At 42.8% G+C, this 25,570-nt stretch overlaps 1 protein-coding gene and 1 long non-coding RNA gene across 5 annotated transcripts in view; one reads left to right on the top strand and one right to left on the bottom strand.

Annotated features, from left to right (window-relative positions):
* The window catches only part of RHOBTB1 (Rho related BTB domain containing 1), an 86,758-nt gene that overhangs the window by 39,925 nt on the left and 21,263 nt on the right, over nucleotides 1–25,570 (top strand). Inside the window, exons 1-3 of one of the 4 annotated variants that reach the window (XM_088450470.1) lie at nucleotides 9,107–9,309; nucleotides 19,786–19,987; nucleotides 22,247–22,350. In XM_088450470.1, the coding sequence (XP_088306596.1) occupies nucleotides 19,796–19,987; nucleotides 22,247–22,350 (296 nt within the window). In that variant the 5' untranslated portion in view covers nucleotides 9,107–9,309; nucleotides 19,786–19,795. Of the gene's footprint in view, nucleotides 1–9,106; nucleotides 9,310–10,549; nucleotides 10,643–14,316; nucleotides 14,370–19,785; nucleotides 19,988–22,246; nucleotides 22,351–25,570 lie in introns of those variants that run through there. The other 3 variants (XM_088450473.1, XM_088450474.1, XM_088450471.1) reach the window with 3 other exon arrangements.
* Nucleotides 1,659–10,477, bottom strand: LOC148501432 (uncharacterized). The gene is made up of 3 exons (XR_015870048.1): nucleotides 10,424–10,477; nucleotides 5,575–5,692; nucleotides 1,659–1,854 (listed from the first exon to the last, which is right to left on the bottom strand). It is a non-coding gene; the product is annotated as an uncharacterized LOC148501432 (long non-coding RNA).

The following is a 25,570-nucleotide window of genomic DNA, read 5'->3' as shown; positions in this document are numbered from 1 at the left end:
ACAATCTTTAGTTGGATTTTTATTTTATTATTTATATAATAATTTGTTATGGTTTGTCCCGTCTCCAACATGCATGCGCAGTGGCAGCCGGGCGCGCCATCCGTCCAATGGCTCCCAATGCAAGGGAGACGGGCCGCGTGTGTTTGTAGATTGTAAATTGCACTGGGATGTGCATTCTATAAATAAAGGATAATAATATTATAATAACACCTCCATAATATGACATCATGTCTAATGGTGCATACACACGGTAAGATATGTCAGATGAACGATTGAAAGATTGGCAAACGATTGGCAAACGACTGAACGATTGGTAAACGATCGAACAATTTTTTACTGTATTAAAATGAATGGAAGTCGTCCAAAACTGACTGCAAACACATCAGATGTCAGCTATCGTTATCTGACAATCTGCACATCGTTCATCGTTGCACACATGTCAGATTTTCCTTCAGATATGAACGATCTGAAGAAAAATCTGACCGTGTGTATGCACCATTACTTTCCAATGATAGGTTATTTCCACACTTCCTGTTACAGTAAAAAGTGGGATGTGAATTAAAATCAAAAACAAAGTTGTTGGTTATGATCGGTCTTATTGATTTTTGAGCAAAAACCTATTTTAGCATTTGTTTTCATTAGATACAATTTTAATCAGATCATACAATGTGGATAGTACAGATACCATCATTACAATAATTTCCAATACTGAAGCTAGGCATCATTTTAGCTTACCATATTTTATTTAGAGTTTTAAAAATACAATATGATTTTTTTTCAGAGCATAATATTAACTGTTAAACTGCTATGCAGATATAATTGTCAGACATTTATCGGGTGTTGTATTTGTTAAATGTTTGCGAAGGACCTCACCGAGGTGGCAAGTACTTGAGATTGGCACTCTTTCTTCTTTTGACATTTTTCCATAATAGATATATTAAGGCATGTGCTGAAATAGGTTTCCCAATAGTTTATTTTATGCAGATGTAGTATAATGTTGTGAGCTACAGTGGTGGTGAGGAAGGAGAAGACTGGGAAGCACCAATAAGCTGACCAGGCACAAAAACAGTAAATCCAAGTTTGATATATAATTTACATCATAGTTGTTATCTTTTGTGTTATGGTAATTTTAATGTTTTATTGCCTTGTGTAGTTGTAAGACTCTTTTCTATCAGATCTATGATTGTTCTAGATCAGTGGTTCCCAAACTGTGCGCCGTGACACCTTGGGGTGCCTTGGGACACCTGCAGGGGTGCCTGAGGTTGGTGGTCCAGCACCAAATTAACTTATTTATGATCAATGTAATGTAAATATGTGGACAAACAGAAGTGCAAACCTGTCCACCATCACATAACTGAACCTAAGGATGAGCACAATTTACTTCACTTTACTACTGCATTACATTATTTTCAGAATTTCTCAATAACAAACTTTTGGCTTAGGGGTGCCGTGTAAATAATACTGATACACTAGGGCGCCGTGGTTCAGAAAAGTTTGGGAACCACTGTTCTAGATGAAAGAATATAACACGGGTATAGGGGCCTTTCAGACCTCGCTTGTTCTGGCTTCATTTACTAAATATAAGGGAAAGATAAAAGGACGTGTGATGGGCTAGAGGGAGACAGCTGTGGAAATATGCTAACATGCATATGCAAGACTTAGTTGACATATGTTTTATTGGCACATCAGACATGATGATAAATATACATTAGGAACTTGTTTTCTCTATTTCTATTTTGCAGAATCTTTCCATAAGTCACGCATCCTGTTGACCAGGTGTATGTACTGTAGGTCTGGATGGAATTTTCTTCACCTCTGTACTTGGCTAAATATTTGTTTTCAGATATAAAAAACCTGTAAAAGAAGAGCAATAGACAGACTGGGATGCTGACTTGTCAGGTTTTTGGAAGTAAACACCTATCTATTGTTGTTTTCACCCCGTTCTTGTGACCTGTGACAAGCTCACAGCTGAATGTGAACAGAAAATGAAGACGTGCCTAATTCAACGTTAGCCAGTGCAACAAACCTGTGAGAGCCCATGACTCCCTGATAGCTGCAAATGCTCTCTCTAATCCAGTAACGTATATCTCATTTTCATATATGGCCAAAAGGAAACCGCTAAGATATACGCAAATCTACACACATGCTCTCGTTTATTTCCTTCTCTACATGTTTTAATGTCATTTATATTTATTTCCAAATTTTACTGATATACACAGTGACCGCTCCATGCGCACTGGACTATTTTTGTTCACCAATGCTGCGCCATATTTGCAAGTTGGCCTTTCTGAGAATGAACTGTCCGTTCTGATGTGAAGGGTAGGACTGGGAACACTTAAGGCTAAATTTCTCCAGTGGGGAAAGTGGGGAATATTTTGCAGAACAGTTGAGAGAATGGTGCTTTTCTCTAGAACCATGTCAGAGCGATAAGGCACCGTAATCAGACTGAGATCATTTTCTCAGCATGATCATTCTGTGGCCTCATTTGAAAGCCAGATTCTCTTGCCAGAATTATAAGGAAAATGTAATTTTCATGGCTGGACAACAGCTTTTAAGTTAGAATTTTCTCATGTTTACTTGTGCAGAGGGAGCATTGCCTGGGAATAGGCTCTGTAGAACAAGTCCTATGCTCCAGATGTACTGTTGGGATGTAGTCAGCATCCAGACGGTCAGGATGCCGACTGTCACAATACTGACAGCGGCATCCCGACGATCACAATACCGACATATCCCAACGGTAATTATTAGGGTTAGGTTTAGCGTTCGAGTTAGGCAGTAGGGGGAGGGTTAAACATAGAAACATAGAATTTGACGGCAGATAAGAACCACTTGGTCCATCTAGTCTGCCCCATTTTTAAACCTATTGTTACCTCAACCCTTATTGATCCTTAATTCTTCTGAAGGATATCCTTATGTCTATCCCATGCATGTTTAAATTGCTCTACTGTATTAGCCTCTACCACCTCTGATGGGAGGCTATTCTACTTGTCCACTACCCTTTCTGTGAAGTAATTTTTCCTCAAATTTCACCTGAGCCTACCACCCTTCAGTTTCAGAACATGTCCTCTTGTTCTAATACTTCTCCTTCTTTGAAGACTGTCTCCTTCCTTTACCTTGTTAAAACCCTTTATATATTTGAAAGTTTCTATCATGTCCCCCCTTTCCCTTCTCTGCTCCAAACTATACATATTAAGATCTTTTAGTCTGTCCTGGTACGTTTTGTGGTGTAGACCTTGCACCATTTTAGTTGCCCTTCTTTGTACAGTCTCTAATGTATTAATATCCTTCTGGAGATATGGCCTCCAGAACTGAGCACAGTATTCGAGATAAGGATGTATCAATGATCTATACAGTGGTATTATCACTTCTTTGTTTCTGCTACTGATTCCTCTCCCTATGCAAGCAAGCATCTAACTTGCCTTCCTCATTGCTTTGTTACAATGTTTGCTTGCCTTTAAGTCACCTGAAATAGTGACTCCTAGATCCCTTTCCTCTTCAGTAGTTTCCAGTATAGTGCCATTAATACTATATTTTGCCTTTGGATTTTTGAGATCCAAGTGCATGATCTTGCATTTTTTGGCATTAAACTGTAGTTGCCACGTTTTTGACCATTCTTCTAGTCTACCTAGATCATCAATCATTTGTTTTACCCCTCCTGGTGTGTCTAGCCTGTTGCGTACCTTTGTGTCATCTGCAAAAAGGCATAGTTTCCCTTCAATACCACTTGCAATGTCACAAATAAAGATATTAAAAAGCACTGGTCCAAGTACAGATCTCTGAGGTACTATACTGGTAACATTTCCCTCTTGAGACTGCCTTCCGTTTACTACAACTCTCTGTTTCCTATCCTGCAGCCATGATCTTATCCATTCAACTATCTTTGCATCCAATCCCATGCTTTCCAGTTTATTTAACAGTCTGCGATGTGGAACAGTGTCAAAAGCCTTACTAAAGTCTAGATAAGCTATATCTATGGCCCCCCTTCATCTATTTCCTTAGTCATCCAGTCAAAAAAGTCAATAAGATTTGTTTGACATGATCTCCCCCCAGTAAATCCATGCTGTCTGGGATCCTGCAAATTGTTGGATTTGAGATAATCTACGACTCTTCCTTTTAAGAGTGTTTCCATCAATTTCCCTACTACTGGTGTAAGCCTCACTGGTCGGTAGTTGCTTGCCTCTTCCTTGCTTCCACTTTTGTGTAGTGGGACGTTTGCTCTTTTCCAGTCCTCTGGATTTACTCCAGTAGCTAGTGACTGGTTGAATAATTCTGTTAATGGTGTTACCAGCACCCCTTTAAGCTCTTTTAGTATCCTTGGATGTATCCTATCTCACCCCATTGATTTATCCACTTTCAGTTTTGAAAGTTCTGTTAGGATCCTCTGTAAATGTGCTTGTTCCGACCTTCTTTTTCTGATTACACCTGCAACTTAACTGTGGCCCCTTGTCTCTCTTCAGTAGTGAATACTGAATAAAAAAAATTAAGTTGATCAGCTATTACATTGTCTCCCTCAGCAAGACTCCCTCTTTCTGTCTTTAGTCTTTTTATTCCACCTTTTTGTTTTTCTCCTTTTTGTTTTTAAATACTAAAAAAAAAAGTTTTGCCCCCTTTACCCACTGACTGTGCCATTTTCTCCCCAGCTTTTGCCTTTGCACATCTGATTACTTTCTTGGCCTCCTTCTGTTTTACAAGATACACTTCTTTGTACTCATTATTATGCGTCTGCTTGTATTTCCTAAAGGCCATCTTTTTTGCATTCACAATACTTGCTACCTCTTTCCCAAACCACACTGACTTCCTTTTCCTTGTGGTTTTCCTAACCCTTTTGATACAAAGGTCTGTTGCCTTTAATACTGCACTTTTTAAATTTTTCAACCTCTCCTGCACTTCTTTCAAGTTCCTCCACTCTGCCAAAGATTCGCTTACACATCTTCCCATCCCTGCAAAATCAGCCTTCCTAATATCTAACACCTTTGTTTTTGTATGGGTGAGTCAGTATCTGTCTTTATTCTGAACCATACTGCTTGATGATCACTGGATCCCAGGTTTTCACCCGATGTTACATCAGATATTCTGTCTCCTTTAGTAAGTATTAAGTCTAATATTGCGTCATTCCGAGTGGGCTCCCTCACCAGTTGCTGGAGGGAGGCTCCCTGCAATGAATTCAGGATGTCCCTACTTCTAGTGGAACTTGCCACAGACACCTCCCAGTTTATATCGGGTAGATTAAAATCTCCCATGATTATAACCTCTCCTTTTAATGCCATTTTAGTGATGTCCTGCAATAGTTTATTGTACAGTTCCTCTTCCTGACCTGGTGGTCAACCCAAGATGAAGAATCACTTTCTCCCCTGTTTCTATAGTCACCCAAAGGGACTCGGTTTTTTCTTCAATACTATGTATTAACGTAGTATTTATGCTTTCCTTGACATACATTGCTACTACTCCTCCTGTTCTTCCCAAATAAAGTATATCCCAGTATAGCTATGTCCCAGTCATGGTTAGGATTAGGCTGCGGGAGGGGAGGGTTAGGTTGCTTAGGGGGACGGTTAGGGTAAGAGTTAAAATACTTACCAAACTCCGTTGGGATGCCGCTGTCATGATTCTGACCGTCTACATTCTGATAGTCTGGATCCCATACTAAACCTGTACCGTTCTAGTGTATACTCTCCCTTTCCCAGGCCCACCAGTACTGCAAAATAAAAAATAATATTTTTAGTGTTAGCAAAATATCAATTTAGAATTTATAAAACAGCCAATGATTAGAATATCTCATTTAATACATACTTGGCGACTCTACGGCAATGGCCAGGAGGCTCCCGAAAATCAGGTGGCATTCCCAGCCGCCAACCTCCGCACCCCCCACACTTACCTGGCGAATGTGGGCGGTCCGGGGGGCGCCAATGACGCGATTCGCTCTGAATCTGGTCAATGCCGAAAATCCCGGCATTGTATAGCGGGGGCGCGAAGATTCGATTGTGCTGCCACCTTCCCCCTCACTGCCCACTATTGCCGCCTCACGCCCCCTCTAGTGACGACCTGGCCGCAGCCAGAAGGTTGGCACGTATGATTTAATACAAACATATTATTTGATAACCTGTTCATAACAAGCCTAGGTCCATATTATTATAAATAAATAAATAAATAAATGGAGGTTTTCTGGGTATATATAACTTAAGACATTGTGGGACATATTAATCAAATACCTACAAAGTTGATTAAGTAGAAAGTGCTGTGTGATTCTGGGAATTGCTGTACTGATCACATTCAGTCCTTCCTGTTTGCTCTTTTTCAGTTGCTGAATAGAGGTTCAGTTGTTCACTGTATATAATTGGTTTCCTGTGTTCTTAGACAGGATGTCTCTATCACTTTTAATATCTTTGTACATTTCATTCTTAGAAATAAACACCCTGGGCATTTCTAGCAAGTCAGGAAACTTACAAAAGGGAAATATCAATCTATGTTCAATTTTGGGCCTGATTCAGAATAGTACATAAACCCAATGGTTTGCGTACAACTCTGATGGCACAACTCTGATGGTGGCCGATCAGTGCATGAGCAGGACCTGTACTGCGCAGTGCCGATCAGTGCCCGCTCGCAGTGCCTGGATGCCGCAGCCTGATTGACAGGCTGCAACCATTTGGAGGAGGCGTCCGGCAGCGACCCAGAAAATGGTGGAGTGTTGGCCCCGTTATCTCGAGGAGTGCTGAGGCCATTGGCTGCGTCCTTGTACGCAGCTTCACTGGCTTCAGCTGAGTGAAAATACCGGCCATCCTGAGAAGCCTGAGGGTGACTCAGATGACTGATGGTCACGCAGAGTGATCTGATGCTGCGTCCTCGGAAGCCGCAGCAGAACCTGGCAGAAAGCAAACGAAGATGCAGCAGCGATGGTAAAATCTCACAACTCTGAATCAGGCCTTTTATTCTTAATAAAAGTTAAAAGTAATCAGATACACAAAATGAATATAAGATGACGACGCAAATATTCTACTAAGAATTTGATATAATTTAAACTAGAAACCATCAAGAACATTGTGTTTTGCAGAAAAAAATGTACATTGTACATATTTCTTCCTGTAGCTAGTATTGACTTATGTACTGTACAGAATACATGTACCCAGTCCTACTGATGTTTTCAGTCATTGTTAGGAATACCTTTGTGCATTCTTGGACTGAGCCAATAACATATCTGTGGTTAGTAGGGTATGTAGTTATGAGACCGGCAGACGCATGGCCGCCAGTCTCAATACCGGCAGTGTAATCCCGGCAAGGGATCTAACATAGGCGTCGAAATATCGACGTCTATGTTAATCCCGATGCCGGAACTCCGACAGGATGCCGGACCGATCGTCCAACGCCGGGGGTAAGTATCCATGAAGCCGGGGATGGGAGGGGTTAGGTTTAGGGACATCCTGGGGGGACTTGAGGTTAGGCAGCCCCGCCCCCCCCGGGAGGGTTAGGATAGGGGTAGGGGGAGGCTAGGTTTAGGCACTAAGGGTGGAGGTTAGGGTTAGGCACTCCCCTGGGAGGGTTAGGTTTAGGGTGCGGGGATGGGGGGGTTAGGTTTAGGGACAACCCAGGGGGACTGAAGGTTAACCTCCCCCCGTTCCCCTAGCCTAGCCATGCCCCCCAGTTTTGCGATGCCTCTTTTTTTTGTATTGGGTAGAATAGCGGTCCCGGGGGACCTGTATGAGATGGAATCAGTATGATTTACCAAACCCGACAGCAGCAGCCCGGCAGAGGTGGGAATCCCGCTCGTCCATTGAGGTAAGTATAGCTAATCTAATTTTCCCCCCCAGCCCTCCCTTATGGGTGCCTAACGCCCCTATAAGTGCCTAAACCTAACCTCCCCCCTTCCCTGCAGCCGAACCCTAAGTCTCCCGGTAGGGTGCCTAACCCTAACCCCCCTTCCCCTAGCCTTATCCTAACCTCCCGGGGGGGTGCCTAAACATAAGTCAACCCCCCCCCCCCGGGAGCCCCTAACCTAATGCGGCTGTCTGCGCCCGGCTTACCTTCGATCGGTAAGCTGGGTGTCTGGCTCCAGGTGTAAGTCTAAAGACAGGCGTCGGGATTTCGACGCCTGTCATTTGAACCTTGCCGGGATTAGACAGTCGGGAAGCCGACGGTGACTGCTTCCCATATGGGACAGCCCTTGTACAACAAGTAAATCAGCTTACACTGGTTTACACAGACCATGCCATCACTCTACAAGTACAGCAGTGCAGAGTGTACTGTGACCTGCAATCTCAGGCTACAACTTATTATTAAAAGAACCGCAACCAAGAGGACTGAAACTGCAAACCAGTTCACTGATCAATACACCAGTCCACCTGGTCATGGGAGTAAACTTTTTAAATTGATTGCAGGTGCTCTTGTTCACCCATGACTGAAAAATGGCATGTATAAATCTGACTTGTGACCGCACGAACGCTGGGGGTTACCAAGCACCACAGAGCTGGCAGCTATGCTTCTGGCACATGCCAGCATTACCAGATCGCAGCCCAGATGTGCCAGCCTAGTAGTAATAATTGACAACAGTCCAATAAATAACTTGTTTACTTTAGACTTTTGAGTAACTTGATCATTTGTTATTCACTTCTTCCCCTCCTCAGGGCAGAGGGAGTTAGAGAATGATTGCAAGCTGTCACTTGATTGACGTCACTCTATACAAGTGACAGTCTGCGCCTGAGGCCAGGCCCCTATTGTGCACTATGCTGTTCCTGTGCCCGGGAGGCTTATGAGCAGTGAGTGAGCCTCCTCCTCACGTACTGTAAAAGTAACATGTTACGCAGCAGCATCTATGACAGACAGACAGGACGGGAGCGCGCAGGGGACGCGCTCTAGGCACGGGGCGCGCTCCCGCCGCCTTGCGGAACGCTCGTTGTTTTTCATGAATGAAATCCAATCGGGCGGATATAAATAGATCAGGGGCGCTGACGTCACAAGGAGAGAGGAGCTGCTGCTGCAGCAGCTGGAGATCAGGTTGCTTCAGTCAGTCAGCCCTGCGCTTCTCAATTTCCCAATTCACATTTTTTTTTCTCTCTCTAAAAGCGTATGCGGGAGGGCGGGGATTAAAAAAAAAAAAAAAAAAAAGAGGGTGGAGATGCCGAGAAGGGTACAGATCGCCCCTTAAGATGGTTAGGGGTAGAGACTGTCACCGCAAGGAGAGGAGACAATGAGATCGCGCTATGGTGTTCTGCAAACTTGTGCCTAGTCTTATTATCCCTGCTGCACCTCCATTCCTGCAGGAGAACAATAGCTGAGCTGGTGCTCAGGGATAACGGTGATCTCGGGAGGAGAACACACCAGGTCGGTATTCTTATTTAATATGCAATCGACCATACATAGTATAGCAGGTGAAATATATTGCTGGCCTGCAGAGTGCCTAGGGGTGGCATGCAGCTTTCTATGCATATGTGTGTGATATCCTGCGCTGTGTACATGCATGTATGTATGATCGCTGCACAGACGCAGGTATGTGTGTGTGTATATGTGTGTCATCTGCTCCTGACACACAGTAATAACGGTGCAAGTTACTGTAACAGTGAGGGCAGCAGAGAGAGGCCAGGAATACAGCAGATCAGGGCGGATGTAATGAGGCTTTGTGTCCCCTCTCTGATGGTGCTGGCTCCCCTGTGCACATAGCAAGAGCTGCCACCGTGTACCCGGGGACTGGACTGTGTTGTGTCTATGGAGTGTGTTGTGTGTTGCTGTGACAACAGTTCTGTGGGCAGGAGTGAGGGGGCTGGAGGCACAGAAAGCTGCCATAGGATTACTTATAAATAGAGATACCATATGTATCAGTATTGGTGTGGTTCATACAAGATTGGCTGCCATCCTGGAAGGAGAAATTTAACAAGCGATCACTATCACCATTTATATTGGACTTAATGTAGTGCACATTATAGTAAAGAAAACTTCTTGTTTTTCTCTTAGAGATTTTATTTTAATTTAGTGCCATAATAAATATATATACATACACACACACTCACATGGGAGCCAGCATGCTAGAGCAACCCCATACTCGTGCCCCTTTAACCACTAATCATGTCCATGCATGGCATCTTTTCTGTCATGAAGTGTAATGTCTCCTTAGTCATGTAAAAAAAAAGTTGCCACCCATATGTTTGTGTGTATATAATATATACATACATATATGTGTGTGTGTGTATGTACACATACACACGTTTCACTGTTTTAAATATGTTGATATGAGCAGGAATGTATAGTCACGTGTTTCTGAAGTCTATCCTGGGCATACTTCATTCTAGTACGCAATGCCCTGGGAGCTGCACCTTTTTGTTCTCGTGATTCCAATAGGTGACTAGGTAGTGTGCACACCTGTAAGCTGGCTGTTTTTGCCATCCAGAGACATGAGTCACTGAGACTGGCTGTCCTTCCCTGTGACTGGATTCAAGCTCACATATATGTCTTGTTGTCTTGTAAAGTTCAACATCCGAACAGCTCCCCGTCTGCCTCCTGTTCTGGGAGCAGCCTCTGTCCAGTGAGTCCTTAAACAACATCCAATTATTGCAAATGCCAGGTTCAGAGGTCTGTCTACACTGACAATTCAATCAAGGAAATCTGAAATCCTTTTGTGTACTCGCAGTACAGGCTGGTATTTCTGCAGATTGGATGACAGGTGAATAACTGCATTTTTAGGTCATTTAAATGTATATCTGGAAAGGTCATAAGGCTCATTTCATACTTTCATTGTATTTCTTTAACAACTGTGCTGTTAAGAAGTGTAGCCACAGAATAGACGCCAAATGTTGTGGAATTAAAAATTCCAGAATATACTGACAGGTGGCAACTGGTAATTGTAAGGGCATACTGTGACTTGTAGTCCCACAGTAATTGGAGATCCAGAGGTTGCCTACCTCTGCTATACAGTAAATTGTAATTGTCGTATTACTTAATTGTGTTAATCCATTCTATAAACAGATTAAGGTTTTGTAGGTTGAATGTATAGTTCAGCTATATAAGCAAAACTTTATTGCAGTTAGACCTCATTCTACGAATACCCAACTCTCAGTGAGTACATTAAGATAACTTTTTATTTCATCATAAGTTTGGTCCTAGTATGCATGTGTCTTTGCCTATGGAGACTACAATAAAGTGTAGCATTTCATTTTATTCTATGGGTTCTGCTGTGTTCATAGCTTTCTTGTAATGCTGTTTGCATACCCAGCACTTTTTTACACATATAATAATTTAAGGTATTGCATTCTGGCTGAATAACTTTTGCTGTATACCCAGAAGTAAGCCGGGTACACACTGAACGATGTCGGGCCGATATTCAACGGTGGCCTGGATTGATGTGCTGCATATCAAACCTATCGATATCGCTAGCGGCCAGGCATTGTTAATGAATGATGTAACGGTAATCGTTCCGTCGTTGATTAAAGTTGTCCAGTGTGGACGCACAATCACTGTCACTGTTCACGGACATTCGTTGTTGGAACGAATGCCCGTCGGGCCAGTGTGTACCCAGCTTTAAACATTTGCCCAGCATCACTTGTACTTGGACCGCACATGTCTAATTCTTAAAGTATTTACACGTGTTGTTGGGGTTTTTTTATGCAAAATGCTATTCAAGGATGCTGTTTATCTTTGTACATTCATTTCCTCTTTAGTAATAGTGAGTCACAATTTGGTAAGACATGACACTGTTTCCTACCTGCAAATAACCTAGTACCTTTTTTACTGACTGGAAAGTGTGTGGTGCATTTTTGTAATTGAATATTACATGTAATAAACTTTTGATACTTATGGTTGCATATAATACATGATTAAATGGAATTAAGCGTGTAAAGACCAATAAAAACTAATATCTTTGTTTAACAACAGCAAAAAAGACTCTTGTCAAGGTCCAGGTCATTATTACTAATTTATTTTATAGCTTTTTGTGACATTATCTTAATGTGTTTTTGCGGTTTTCAGCATAGTTAGGTGTGTGTTGTTTAGAGAAATGCAGGCTGCACATTTGAGCGTTCGGCAATCGTGCCGATGCCCAAGGACACCCTGGACATCGCATGATTGCTGGTACACCTTACAGCAGGGGTCTTCAACCTTTGCCCTCCAGCTGCTGTGGAACTACACATCCCAGCATGCACGGCCATAGTTTTAGCATACTGTTATATCAAAAAGGTGGCTGTGCATGCTGGGATGTGTAGTTCCACAGCAGCTGTAGGGCCAAGGTTGAAGACCCCTGCCTTATAGCAATGTAATAAAAATGATTACTCCTTCCGTCCTTCACTAATTGCACGGCGCCACATGCGACATCATCTGGTTGGCTGTACGCAAATTGAGCATACACACTGAGCGATATGTCTGATTTGTATTTTGACTCTCCTCTCCCACCCCCCCAAAATATTTAAAAGGAGCAATGGCCGTGAACTGTCAAGTAATAGGCTGCACAGCTTCTGCACCACGGTCTTTGGGCGGAATTCAATTGTTTCCAGCCCCCTTCTCGCCCGACGGAGCTATTCAATTTTTACTCCTGTCGGGCGCGATCAGCTGCCAGCGCTCCATTTCAGCTCGCAGCTCCAGGGGGTGCGAGCTGAAATCGGCAAAAAGTGACCTGTTTGGGTGCTCAAACAGCACTTTTTGCGCCCAGCACTTTGGTCGGGGGAAGCAGATTTACGTGGCTAAACCTGACCTCTATGGGCACGATCTGCGCGAAAAGCAGTAACGATTGAAAAGCGCCCCACGAGCTCCCGTAATTTTAGATGGGAGAGCAAGACTGCGAAAACATTTGAATACCGCCCTTTAAATTAAAACACCGTACATTACACTTCCTCCTCCATGCGGTGCAGGGGCTGAGCAGCCTATTACTATAAAGCACAGCCCCTGACAGCGGGGGGGCGGGTGCCGGAACGGTTTTATGTCGCCTCCCCAACATAAAATCGTTCCGATGGCCCTGCAGGGTTAGAACAGCCTGTAGCCAACCAGAGACTTGCAGCTTTTGCGCCACAGAGTATTTATTTATTAAGTTTCTTATATAGCGCAGCATATTCCGTTGCGCTGAAGTATTTCTGCTTGTGTAACGCATGCACTTAGTGGTAGGTACTGTAGCCAGTCCCAGCATGTACATTGTAGCGGCACAGACTACATACAGTAGTTTCCAACATGTAACTGTTTTCCTGGCTGTCTCAGAACTGCCTCGCTCTTGTTTATGGCATTTTTACTGTATTTGTTTATAAGGGTTTTTTTTATATCTATTATTTTAAATACTCCTCTTCAATAAATATTAATGTTTGAGGTCCAGGGGATAAACGGCAACAATGTTCTCTATCACAAAGAGTTATATGGTGCAGGTACAAATGCTGAAACCTGTCACTGTACTTGTAAATTAAGGACCGTTTCCAACTCTGTGAATATTGACCTGCAGCTCCTTTGGAACTTTGTGCTGGAAGATTATAGTGTCAGTCACTACTCTGTATGTAATGAGGTTAGTAAGTCAACTTTAAAACAATCTCTAATTTAATGAACCGTGTGCTATAAAAATAAAGGACTGCTGCCTTTAAGTCTTTCTCTAACAATCTTCCTGCTTTCCAGGATATTCCTAGAGTGTAGTGCTAGTATAGGTGGAAGCAAGGACATCTCCCTTTGGATGATGAAATGCTGGCTTGCAATGAGATCTTCAGCAGCTGTTTATTGGGTGGGACTTTTTAAAATAACTAATCTGACGTCACCTTGCATCTACGTGGCTTGTTTTGTACGTTACATGGAACCGTTTTATTTTAGTGCATTAAACCTGTTGGGAGTGTGAAAAAAACCACATAATTTGATGTCATTCTTTATAAGAAGGCAGCGATGTACAATTGCTTGTATTATATAGAAGGCAGTTGGCTGTATTTTCTCTATATTAGCCAAGTTATTTAATATATAATTAGCCAAGTTATTTAATATATAATTAGCCAAGTTATTTAATATAGAAAGAAATTGCTCACATACAGAATGTGTGTGTAGATAAATGTATTACACTAGATGTGGCCATGAGTTATTATCCTATTTCATTGTATGTTAAATGGCTTTCTAGACACTATAATTTATACTCCTGCCCCTTCTGGGCACTTGTATATGAAATCTGAGCTTTACCATTCATTTTAGAGCTCACAAATATAGTTATTATGGTGACTGCTGGTAATGTATAGCCCTAATGAGAGATGTTTATCCATGTTTCCTTCCTTATTTTTAGCCTTCACTGTGTAACCTGCTGTTACATGTTGCAACTGTGATTGCAAAATGAAATACTTAGTCATTGCAATCTATTCTTATCGGCACAGTATGCAGTATACTCCTCCAAATAGGTTTCACCACAACCAGACTGAAAAACCCCAGGAGAAATCTGTTTATATAAATAGGTATGTCTCCTGACTGTTTTCCTTTCTAGTATTACTCAATTTATTTCTCTGTTTTCCTTTCTTACTAGGGTATTACTATATTTATTTCTGTTCTGCTTTATTTGTTCTTCTTACTAAGGTATTATTGTTATATTTATTTATCTAGTTATAACTGCGCATTGGCAAATGGTAAATCTCACAATCTCCTGAGTTTTACCAATGGGAAATTGTAGCTAACGCCATGTGAAGTTGGCTTTAGCTACCAGGGGCAAGCTCTGAATAGCCAAGCTCTTTGGTGCTTTAGAAGTCTGTTAATTTCGCTGTCCTAATAGAGATGTATGGAGGTGGCGGAATCCACCATTAACTATGTAAAAGTGAAAGAAATCAGTTAAGGGTTTAATAAATAGTCCCAAATTACAAATGACCCTTTCCCTGGCCATTTTCTCTTTGTTTAGGGTTTTCATAAATAGACCTCTTATCGAAAGATTAGAGTGATCCCTGCGGTTTTGTATATCTAGCTGTCCTATAGAAAAAAGAAAATGCAGATGAACACTCTAAGCACTAAGAACACTGATAATCAAAATAATTAGAATAAACTCTACATTTACCATGGAGTATAAATAATATGGTTCTTAGAACATGTTTGGTAAAAGATGAACCTCATCAGGTGGGTCCCTATCATCCCTAATACTGACACATTATATAAATTAATCCAGGTCTTAAGCTGGCCATACACGCTACAATTATCGGGACGATCCACCCGATATCCACGGATCGCCCCGATAATTGTAGCGTGTGGGAGGGCGACCGAGGGTTAAATGTTGCTCGGTCAGGTATGCCGGATTGTCCAGCATGCCCGTCCAATGCGATATTTACCGGTTAACTGTCGGCAGCATCGGGCAGTGTATGCCCAGCCGCGGCCGACAGACAGACATTTCCTGTGTTCCTACCCATGGAAGGAACAGGGAAATGTCTCCTCTCTCGGGGGTGGAGGTCAGATGTCGGCCGAATACACTGAGAAATCTCATAGTGTATGCTGGGGACATCTGCGGCTGGCAGCCGGCCAGATAAAATGTCTGTCGGTCTGACAGGCATTTTATCTGGCCGTGTGTGGCCAGCTTTACCTATAATAATGCCCATTTCAATACCACAATGCAAGCACCCATACGAATTAAAAACCCTTAAGGGCATGTTGGAGGGCTGCTAGTCGAAGCAGGAGGAGTAAATGGGCATGCATCTTTGGGCAAACTTTCTGAAAACCTTATTATTGAATGTAGAATGTATTATAATTATTTTGTTGGTCAGTGTTATTGGTGCTTACAGTGTTAACCAGCATTTGTTTTATTTCTGTATGGCACTACAAGTCTCAGCATGGTAGCGCCTCCCTTCACAGCCGATCAAAAAGTATTTGAGCTTTGCAGAGAACAGTTCTTAGTCATGTCAGAATATCAACCTATATTTTGGGTGGATGGCACAGCAATGCAATCTTATGCTTTCCATCACAGAGTAGAATTATTTACAGCCCTGTAGTCCTCTGGGTATTGGGCCTTTTTCACAAGTCCTGTGTGTTGCCTGCTGCTATTTTTATTCAGCCCTTGGCATGCCATATGGAGACATTGGTAATTACCCCAGTTAATATCTCGCACCCAGAACTGTAAATAACTGTTCTCATACCCAGAGTACTGTCAGCTTCAAACACAGCTATTGAATTACAAGGTAATGTCTAGGGGTCAATCGACATTATGCTTGGGAAAATATTCTCGTAAGTGACAGGCTTCAACTTCCACTTAACCCCCCTAAGGCACCAAGCAGTATATAAACGTATTAATTGTGTTACACTGTGGCATATTTGCTATGGTGTTTGTCATTTGCAGTGCTACAGTGATTTATTTATTTTTTTATAGTTATACACAGGGCCTAAAGTGGTCCTGGAGAGGTGGTGGAACTCATCTCTCCTGCTGCCTATTCCCCCAATGCTAGGCAGAGAGGCCAGAACAGCTGTGAAACCTGTTCTTTACACACACACACTGTTGTGTATAGGAAACTTTTAAAGTGAATGGCCGGGGGCCAGCATCTATGGGGGCTTTGACAGTGTGAAATACATTTTAGATGCTTTTTTTTAGTACTCCTGCCATCAGCTGAGTCTACAGTGTTAGGTCACTTTAAAAAAAAAAAAAAAAGTTCTATACCATCAGTGTAAGTTTTTTTTTTTTTTGTTTTTTTTTTTACGGGGTCCCCATAAACAAGTCTGTCACTTGGGTGCCCCATGTTTTTTTGCAACCACTATGTATCGCCTGTGCTTTCTTTTCAATGAAGGTCTTCTGAAGTAATTGAGCCTCCCAAGGCAGACAGTGCCTTGAGCCAGTATTCAGTATGCATATAAAAGAACACGTGGTACGGTAGCCACCGGTTTGGGTAGGAATAATATTTAATCTTCATACAAGATAATACATAGTAATGTACGTTTTGGGGTAAGGCAAAATATGAACTTCCCTGAACAAACATCCTGGAGAGACTACGTCCTACGTCTCTCCACCTTCATCCCTCTGCATCTCTACAGTGCCACCCCCCTTGCTACTCATCAGTACCACCCCCCTGAATCTCATAAGCTTCATCCCCTTGTCTCTAAACAGCTTCTCCCCCTTGCGTCTCACCAGCTTCATCCCCCACGTCTCTCCAACACTATCCACCCACCGTCTCTTCAGCACCATCGTCCTGTCTATCACAAGCATCAGGCCTCCCCCCTGCATCTCATCAGTGCCATTCTTGTGTCTTCACTCCCATACCATCCCTGTGTCTCTTCAGTTTACCCCCTTGTGTCCTTCCAGCAGCTCCCTGCCCCTGCGTCCTTCACCATCAGCTCCCTGCCCCTGCTGCTCCCTTCCCCTGTATCTATTCTCCCACCAGCGGCTTATACTCCCCCTCCCCCCTCCCAGGTCCCTCTTGCAGCAGCTCCGAGCCCCTGTGTCTCCTCTCCCGTCAGCAACTTATCCCCCCCATGTCGTTCTAGCAGCAGCTCTGCACCTGTGTTTCCTCTCCTGCCAGCAGCTTATCCCCCCCGTGTCCTTCTAGCAGCAGCTCCTTGCCCCTGTGTCACCTCTCCCACAAGCAGCTTATGCCCCTCTCTCCCTCCCATGTCCCTCTAGCAGCAGCTCTCCTCGTACCTGCCCTGGCCCCTGCTCCTCTTTGCGGCTCCTCCGTGCACTATGCAGCGGCGATCACATACACTATCCTGCAAAAGGAGCCACCGGGGCGCCGGCCCACACAGTGAGTGACAGAAGGGGCGGGCCGCGGTCAGAGGAGGAACATGGAGCTGGAAACCGAGGAGGGGGAGGCGACCGCAGCCAGACAGTGTGGCTCTCTGTCTGTGGGACTTCTGTGCAGGGACGTGGTGGAGTGGAACTAGTCCCACTTACCATTAGAGGTGACGGAACCCAGTTCCACCTCGTTCCTGCCCACTTTAACCCCTGGTTATACATATAAACTGTATGTCAATAATTATGTTTGTTGTACTTGGGGGTAATCTGTAAAATATTGTTTTTCTAGAAATGTCATAACTGCTATATTTTCTCAAAAAATTATTTAGAAGTTGTCGGTTACATTCTGCCATATTTTAGTGAAAGTCTGTCTCACATCCCATGTCAGTGAGGTGATCAATAAATATTGTGTCATGTAAGCAGCAATGATATCTTTTTAACAAATATAAAAGATTTGACTGTTCAAATATCACATTTAAAAAAAAATAATAATTTAAAATTTATAGAAGTTTGAGAGATGGTAGATCCCAGTGGTGGATCTAGAACAAAATGATAGGAGAGGCACCATAGTACATATAATTATATAGTTACCTTGCACAAAATAGGAGGTGGTCACTGGATGGGTAATGGGGTCCAGAGAGTGTGCCTCACAAGATATCCTGGGGCAATGTCATGGGCATCCACGTTCCTCAATGGGGGTTTCATCACGGTGCCGCCAAACTGCAAAACAATACTTGGCGTAAGGGCCCCGGATGCACACCTGGAAGCACCCTGTCTGCAAAACATAAGATTGTAGTACTGGGGTCACCCCTACTATTTTAAATTAAACCACTTATTTTTTAATCATTTAAAAACAAATATATAATAAGTACAGCAAACCTTTTTAGACATTGAATTTAGATGTATGGTGTATTGGTTATCTTTCCAGAAATGTCTGCTTAGGAAATTTTCTGGTTCAGAAATAGGTTGCTCTCTCCAGTTTATGTTGTAGCTGGGCGATGTAGTTCAGTTACTGCACTACTGCATGTTGATCACCCTTGTTTGGTTTAGGTCTGATGAAAAGTCAATCTTGGTTTTTGTACTCTTTCTTTAGACTTGAGAAGCAGTTGTATAGACGATTTCTAGAAAATGAAGTCTAGTTCATGATTTCTAGAAAGCATGATACAGCTGCCTCTCATAAGCCATTGTAATATTTAGCATAATATCTCTTGGTGCCACTTAACAAGCTCTGAGAATAGATGCCTGGTCTAGAAAGCAGAGATGCTGAAGTGGTGTAATAACTGGCTTCCTAGGGGATTACATGTACAAAATTAACACGTATAATTACTGCACTGCAGTAAAACCTCAGAATAATTGTTAATGTTGAGAGAGTTTACATAGCATGAATTGCTTTTCAGCTGGTCTCCCCTTTTGCACTTCAGGCCTTTAAACCTAGTGGTCGAGACCACCAAAGCATGGGTCCCAGTCTCCGTGCCACTTTTGGTTGGTCCACAATACATGACCTTCTCATTGCAAACCTATTGCTAAACAATAAAGCAATGATTGATAATTTTTTTAAAATCATAATATACTTAGAAACAACTGTAGTAATGTATAGGTAGCACATTATTTAATCAATGGCTAGGAAGGAGTAGGATCCACAGCTATTATTTGTTGGGTCACCATAGAAAAGTTAAGAAGCACATAGACCTGTGTGTGTACGTTTGTGTGCAATATAAATACATACATTATATATATATATATATATATAATGTATGTGTGTTTGTGTATATATATATATATATATAATGTGTGTGTGTGTGTGTGTGTCTCATACTGATGCAGTATAGAATAGCTGTGTCAGTTTTTGCTGTATTGCTTGGGATGAAGATACAAAGGTTTGTGTAATGTAAGCTGCATAGCCCACGCTGTAGTGTATTTATCAGATGCATAGTGTAAATCGGCTATATTCTAGATACACCCTAAGTGGACTGGTCTGTGTTTGGAGAAAACACAAGGCGTTCTGTTTATCTCACCCAGGTGTGCTCGGTCACATGAAGACTTCACAGCTAAGGGCGTTTTCAGACAGTATAAAAGCAGGGACATGCCTGTCATATTTAGTTATACAGCAGCTATTCACAGATCTGGGAGTGAATTGCTTGTACCATACTGATTCTCGGGACCATTTATGCTTTTCTCAGGTCTGCCTAAATGGACACTGATATGGACTACGAGAGGCCCAATGTGGAAACCATAAAGTGCGTGGTCGTGGGAGACAATGCTGTGGGCAAGACGCGACTTATCTGCGCAAGGGCATGTAACACCACCTTAACTCAGTACCAGCTGCTGGCCACCCATGTACCGACTGTATGGGCAATAGATCAGTATCGTGTGTGCCAGGAGGTAAGTCAGTAACTCCTAATTCTCTCTGTCTGACCCCTAATGTTGTCAGTAATTCACAGGTCACACAATCTGCTGTGTTGTGTATTAGGGACAAGCAGACTCATTTTAACAAATAGAGTCAGCTTTACACTATGTATAGAACAATAAAAATCTGCAGTGTTTTGTCAGATGAATTTAATCTAGTGGCTTCTGCATCCCGTTCTGTAATGAAGTCCATCCTGTGCTCCCTAGCCATGTAGTTATATCATTAGGATAATCTGATTATTTTTGCTGACATGGGCTATAACACAGCTCTGTCTTCTCTGGGCAGTTCTGCCTTATATACAGATATGGCTGAAAAGCAAATGCCAACATTTTTATATGCTGTATTTAGTTAATATTGCAGGATAGTATGCACAAAGCAATGTGTTAGTGTTGATCAGAACCCTCTATATAGGAGATGTCCACATCCCTAGTACTGTAAATGTAATATTGTTCTAAGCATATTTTTTCTAAATGCTTTGAGTTATTTTGCACTAAACATTTCACTACTATTCTCTATTTCAATGTATTTCAAAGTGGGAGGGAAATAAACCCACCCCAATCCTTATCCTTCATCATGTCAGACTTATGGGCCCCATACATTTGCTGGGCGATTCACCAATCCCTCTATTGTACTGGAAATGCAGATCCGCCGATCGTATATGTGGACTGCCGGCCTTTGGTCGTCACCGATACATTGTGGAATTGGTGAAATTCAACATGTTAAAAATCCCTGATTTGTTGATCACGATTATATATTGATCGTGATCAGCAAATCGGGGAAATACAACATGTTGTTTTTCACCGATATCCCAGCATCTGGGGATCGGTGAATTGGCCCAATACATTGCTGATGTATGGGGGCCTTTGGAGCATCACAGTGATTATACTTCAGCAGTAGCAATAGCTATATGAACCCACCCAGTACTACTATGAGGTAAGGGGGGGTTCATTTAAAATTGCCCGTTTCAGGGGAAATATAAGCATATACCTTACCAGGTAGCAAATCGTCATGGGATCTCTGATATATTGGGGCTGATTCTGACTTGGAAGCAAAGAAGTAACTTTGACAAACCACGCTGCAATGCAAGGGTGTAAATACATTTATTCTTTGCATGCAGGGTAACTACTGGCTGATTTTGCATGGAGCCCACAAATGATGGACAGCTTAATTTTTACACTGCAATTTAGATTTCAGTTTGGTCATGCCCCTTACAAATCTAAGGGCGATATTTACGAAGCTGCAGGTTGGAGCTGAAAATGTAAAGCTGCACTCACATACAGTGTAATGCCCAGCGTGCCCTAAATCTCTCTGCACATTTTACATCTGCCTACCTGCAGTGCAGCATGGTTTTACGAACGCGCACAGTTACTGGCTGTTCTTGCTTTGTTCCTAAGACAGAATCCGCTCCATTGGTTGCAAGCAAAATGCCTGTGTGTGTGTATTTATATAACATGGATAGAGAGAGAGGGTGACAGCGTGCTTAGTCTGAAGCAGGGGCAGATCTACGGGAGACAATGGAGGTGCCTGCTGTCAGGCTCCAGGTCTGAAGGGGCACCTCCTCCATTGTCCACAACGTTTAACCCCAGTTAGGGCTGTAACTATGTACCAGGAGTGTACTCGTGATGGCCACCCGTACATGGCACCCCTTCCCGGCACCTGAGAAGCCACCATACACTAGTGGAGAGCTCCATGTCAGACCATCAGCTGCTGCCTTCATCTATCTATAGCCTGTCTGCATGCGAATTGCTACATTACAGTGTCACGGCTGTGACGGAGGGGGACACCAAAGTATAACGTGCCTCCGGGCGTCTGGAATGAACTTACGCCACTGGTCTGAAGATAGTAGCCTTACTGCATTCCATATAGAAAGTGTTAAGTCGTCAGTAATAGGACGGAAACGCATAGAGTCTCTGCAATTTATTTTTATTTGGGGGCAGCCCATCTTAATCTACATAGCCCTGATAAAAGTGGGCTGCGTCCCGCCGTACAATTCTTGTTACAAGATTTCTTTGCATACTGTTGACTTGTAATTTAGATAAAGGGGTTGTATTAACTTTTGCTAGCTAATGTTTATTGCTAATCACAGACTGTTCTTTATTAGCTCAGCATACTGCATTTCAGCAAAAGATTCTGTGATGTCACATTAAATAGTGCACAAGCTGCAGAATTATTGGAAGTGTGGAGGTTGCTGCAGCACTAAACCTGTATCTTTTGTATTTATGGCTTTCATGCAGGTCCTTGAGCGTTCCCGGGATGTTGTTGATGAAGTGAGTGTGTCTCTCAGGCTGTGGGACACCTTTGGTGACCATCACAAGGACAGACGTTTTGCCTATGGAAGGTAAAAAAAAAAAACAGCTTACTCCCTACATAGCTAGCACAGTGTAACAGAGATAGATATGACAATATCCAGAGGACGTTGTATTTTGCAAGCATTAATGGAGCTGAAAGCATAGATTGGTATCCCATTTCACATTGTATGCATGTTTGCTATGCCGTGTTTTACCATTTACGGCCTGGCAGAAGAGTGCATAGAATTCCTATGAGGCCCTTTCCAGGGTTGTTAAAATATCTATAACCATAAATACTGGTATGTTGCTATAAGATTATAGAAGTAGTAGCACAAAGGGAAGGGATATATGGATGTCCAATGGCCGGGATATTCTGCCAGCAATTGACTTGCTGAGGATTATGGAATTTGTACTCTTAGCATAACTAAAGGCCCCCATACACCCGCGACTGATTGTCGCAATTCCCCAATCCGCAGATGCTGGGGTCGGAGGATCGGTGAAATCCAACATGTTGGATTTCACCGATTTTGTTGATCACAATCAAAATATAATCGTGATTTGCAAATCGGTGACTTTTAACATATAAATTTTCACATCGATGGCGGATCGGTGTTTCTGGTCTGACCGGAGGATCGGGCAATCTGTAGATGTATGTGGCCCTTTAGGCGTTTCTGGTGTTGGATATTTCACCTGTGAACTGTGCATTGTTTTTTATTTAGACCTAAACTACTATCTTCTAGCCAAAATCAAAAGCAGGGTGCACGTCTTATTTATTTTTGTCAGCTTAGATCTGCACAGCTGATCATATATTTGGACCGTTCTTGTTTAGACATGTGGGTTACCGATCATATTAGCCTTGTAACCTATTCGGGAAAAATACTTGAATAAGTGAATGTAGTACTTATGAAATAGTTATCTACTATTGCAGACACCTTCTGGGCCTGACTCTGTGTCAGTGCCACATGCAAGCAGCCGATGTTCTCAGTCTGCGTAGCTATATGAGCTGCACTGTGCCTGCATCCTGATGGTTACCGCTCTGAGGCGCAGAACAAATTTGGATAGAGAGGCAATTTCAGTAGGCGATTCTGGGTGGTAACGGGGTGGCTAGCCAGAAGCGGGCGTGTCGCGGTCAACGGCTGCTTCTTAAGACCCAGTTGCACTGACGCAGGCGGCCATGTTCAGACATATAATCTGCGTCTCCATAGCGCTGGTGCAATGACCAATGGTGCTACCGATGGTGCATCTTAATCCGCAAAGCGGTGGATTAGCCCCACCGCCGATGTCTCTGGAAGAATTTCATCGGCTGTGGTATAAGCATAAATAGTAAGTTACACTGCGGCTAAGACGCCGTTGCGGATGCAATAGCGTGCACCTCCTGAATCAGGCCCTCTATGTCCCTCTATGAGGAACATTTTTTTTCTCCAATCTGTAGGTTCCTTTTCCCTGTTTCTGCTTTAGTGCATGGAATCCAATCTCCTAACATATAATTGCCTAGAATGTAGATACTACTTTACCATAACTGGAAAGTATTTGTAACTATTCTGTGGGATAGTTCACCTGAATCCTCAATGATGTGACCTACCCAGTGTATAAACCATTTTTTATAACCCTGGCTTTTTACTGCAGCTTGTGGGCTCATCTGTTGCATATGGTTCCTAGTTATCTGATCGTTGCGCACAAAGGTGAAATTCTTCATTAGGCATTCCTCCAAAAGTCCTGGAAAAACAAATCTGACACTTGCCTCACTGGATTACTCACTTATTAACAAATACTTCAAAAATATGGTTGGTTAGGAAATGCGAAATATCTACAAACACAGAGGGGTTAATACATAACCCACCACTGGGTATGAAGGTGTTAAGTCATAGTACTAAATCTCCTCAATAGCAAATGTAAATTCCTCAGTGACAGCCGGAGGCAGAGAACATCTATTGTTCTATAGAAACTACAGATTTTTTCAAAATAATTTAAAGAATTTTTCTTTTGGGGTTTTTTTTTTTTTTCAAATCTTGTAAAAACAAAAAACACAGATTGATCATCATCGGCTCAGGCAAATGCTTATTAACACCGTCAGGGCAAGGCTAATTCTTCCTACCGCAAATCCCCAGTGCCACCAGTCCTAGTCACCCTAGTCTATTTAGGCTGAGGGTCATAGTTGGACTAAATCTACAAGTAATCTGTTGACAGAAGTTGTCCCCGTATAGGGTCAGCTTCCTCGAATACACACAAAGATTTAGTTACTTAACAGTGAATACTTAGGATTAAATATAGTCTGGAATCTACTTGCAGAAATACAGTAGAGCTCCCCATAACAGGTTCTTCACATGCCTTGGGGCACGTAAATATCAGAAACCACGAGGCTGTAACATGTGTCACTGGGGTTTTAACTTTCCCAATTGTATTTTCAGCAGGTTTTATAGGTGGCCTGTCCTAAATATCCCTGCAAGTTTCCTCAGGGACACGGCTATATTTATGAAATCTAATGCAAAGGAGAAAATAAATAATCAATGTTGCCCATAGCAACCACATTCTAACAACTATTCTAAAGCAAGGAAGGCAATCTTTGGCCCTCCAGCTGCCGTGGATCTACACACCTCGACATGCCCTGCCACAGTTTTGGTGATAGAGCATGCTAAAACTGTGGCAGGGCATTCTGGGTTGTGTAGTTCCACAGCAGCTGGAAGGCCACAGGTTGCTTCCCCGTTTTCTAGTATGCATCTGACTTGCTGCTATTGGCAACAGCTCTTATTCGATCTCTTTGCACTAGTTCCATCCACTTCCCCCTCCTCTCCAAATGGCCTGTAAAGACCACTGTTAATATAACTATTTAAAGCATTCATATCAAACATGTGGCCAGATTAAACATTTTATGTAGCCAAATATATGTAATATGCCGCCCACACCCTTGCCACCATCGGAGCTCGGCTCCGATTGGGCAGTGTTTACTTTATTTAAAGCTGGCAACCCTCGTCTCTGAAGCGATCAGAGACTAAAGAAGCCTCTGATTGCTTCAGAGGCCAGCGTCCCCCGCGATGAGAGGGGCCTGCGTCTGCCGCTCTGGATTAGATCCAGTCAGCGGCAGCGTCTTCGCGGAACGGTGGGAGTGATGACGGTAAGTACTGCACAGGTGAGTGGGGCCTGTCCTATACTGGGAGGGAGCACTGCATAAGGGGCACTACTGGGGCACTGCATAAGGGGCACTACTAGGGGCATTACTGGGGCACTGCATAAGCGGCACCCTGGGGCACTGCATAAAGGGCACTACTAGGG

Source organism: Taudactylus pleione, unplaced genomic scaffold, assembly GCF_031769625.1.
Source record: "Taudactylus pleione unplaced genomic scaffold, aTauple2 ptg000518l, whole genome shotgun sequence".
NCBI lineage: Eukaryota > Metazoa > Chordata > Amphibia > Anura > Myobatrachidae > Taudactylus > Taudactylus pleione.
Note: the sequence above shows the minus strand (reverse complement) of the source record. Positions and strands in the feature narration are given on the sequence as shown.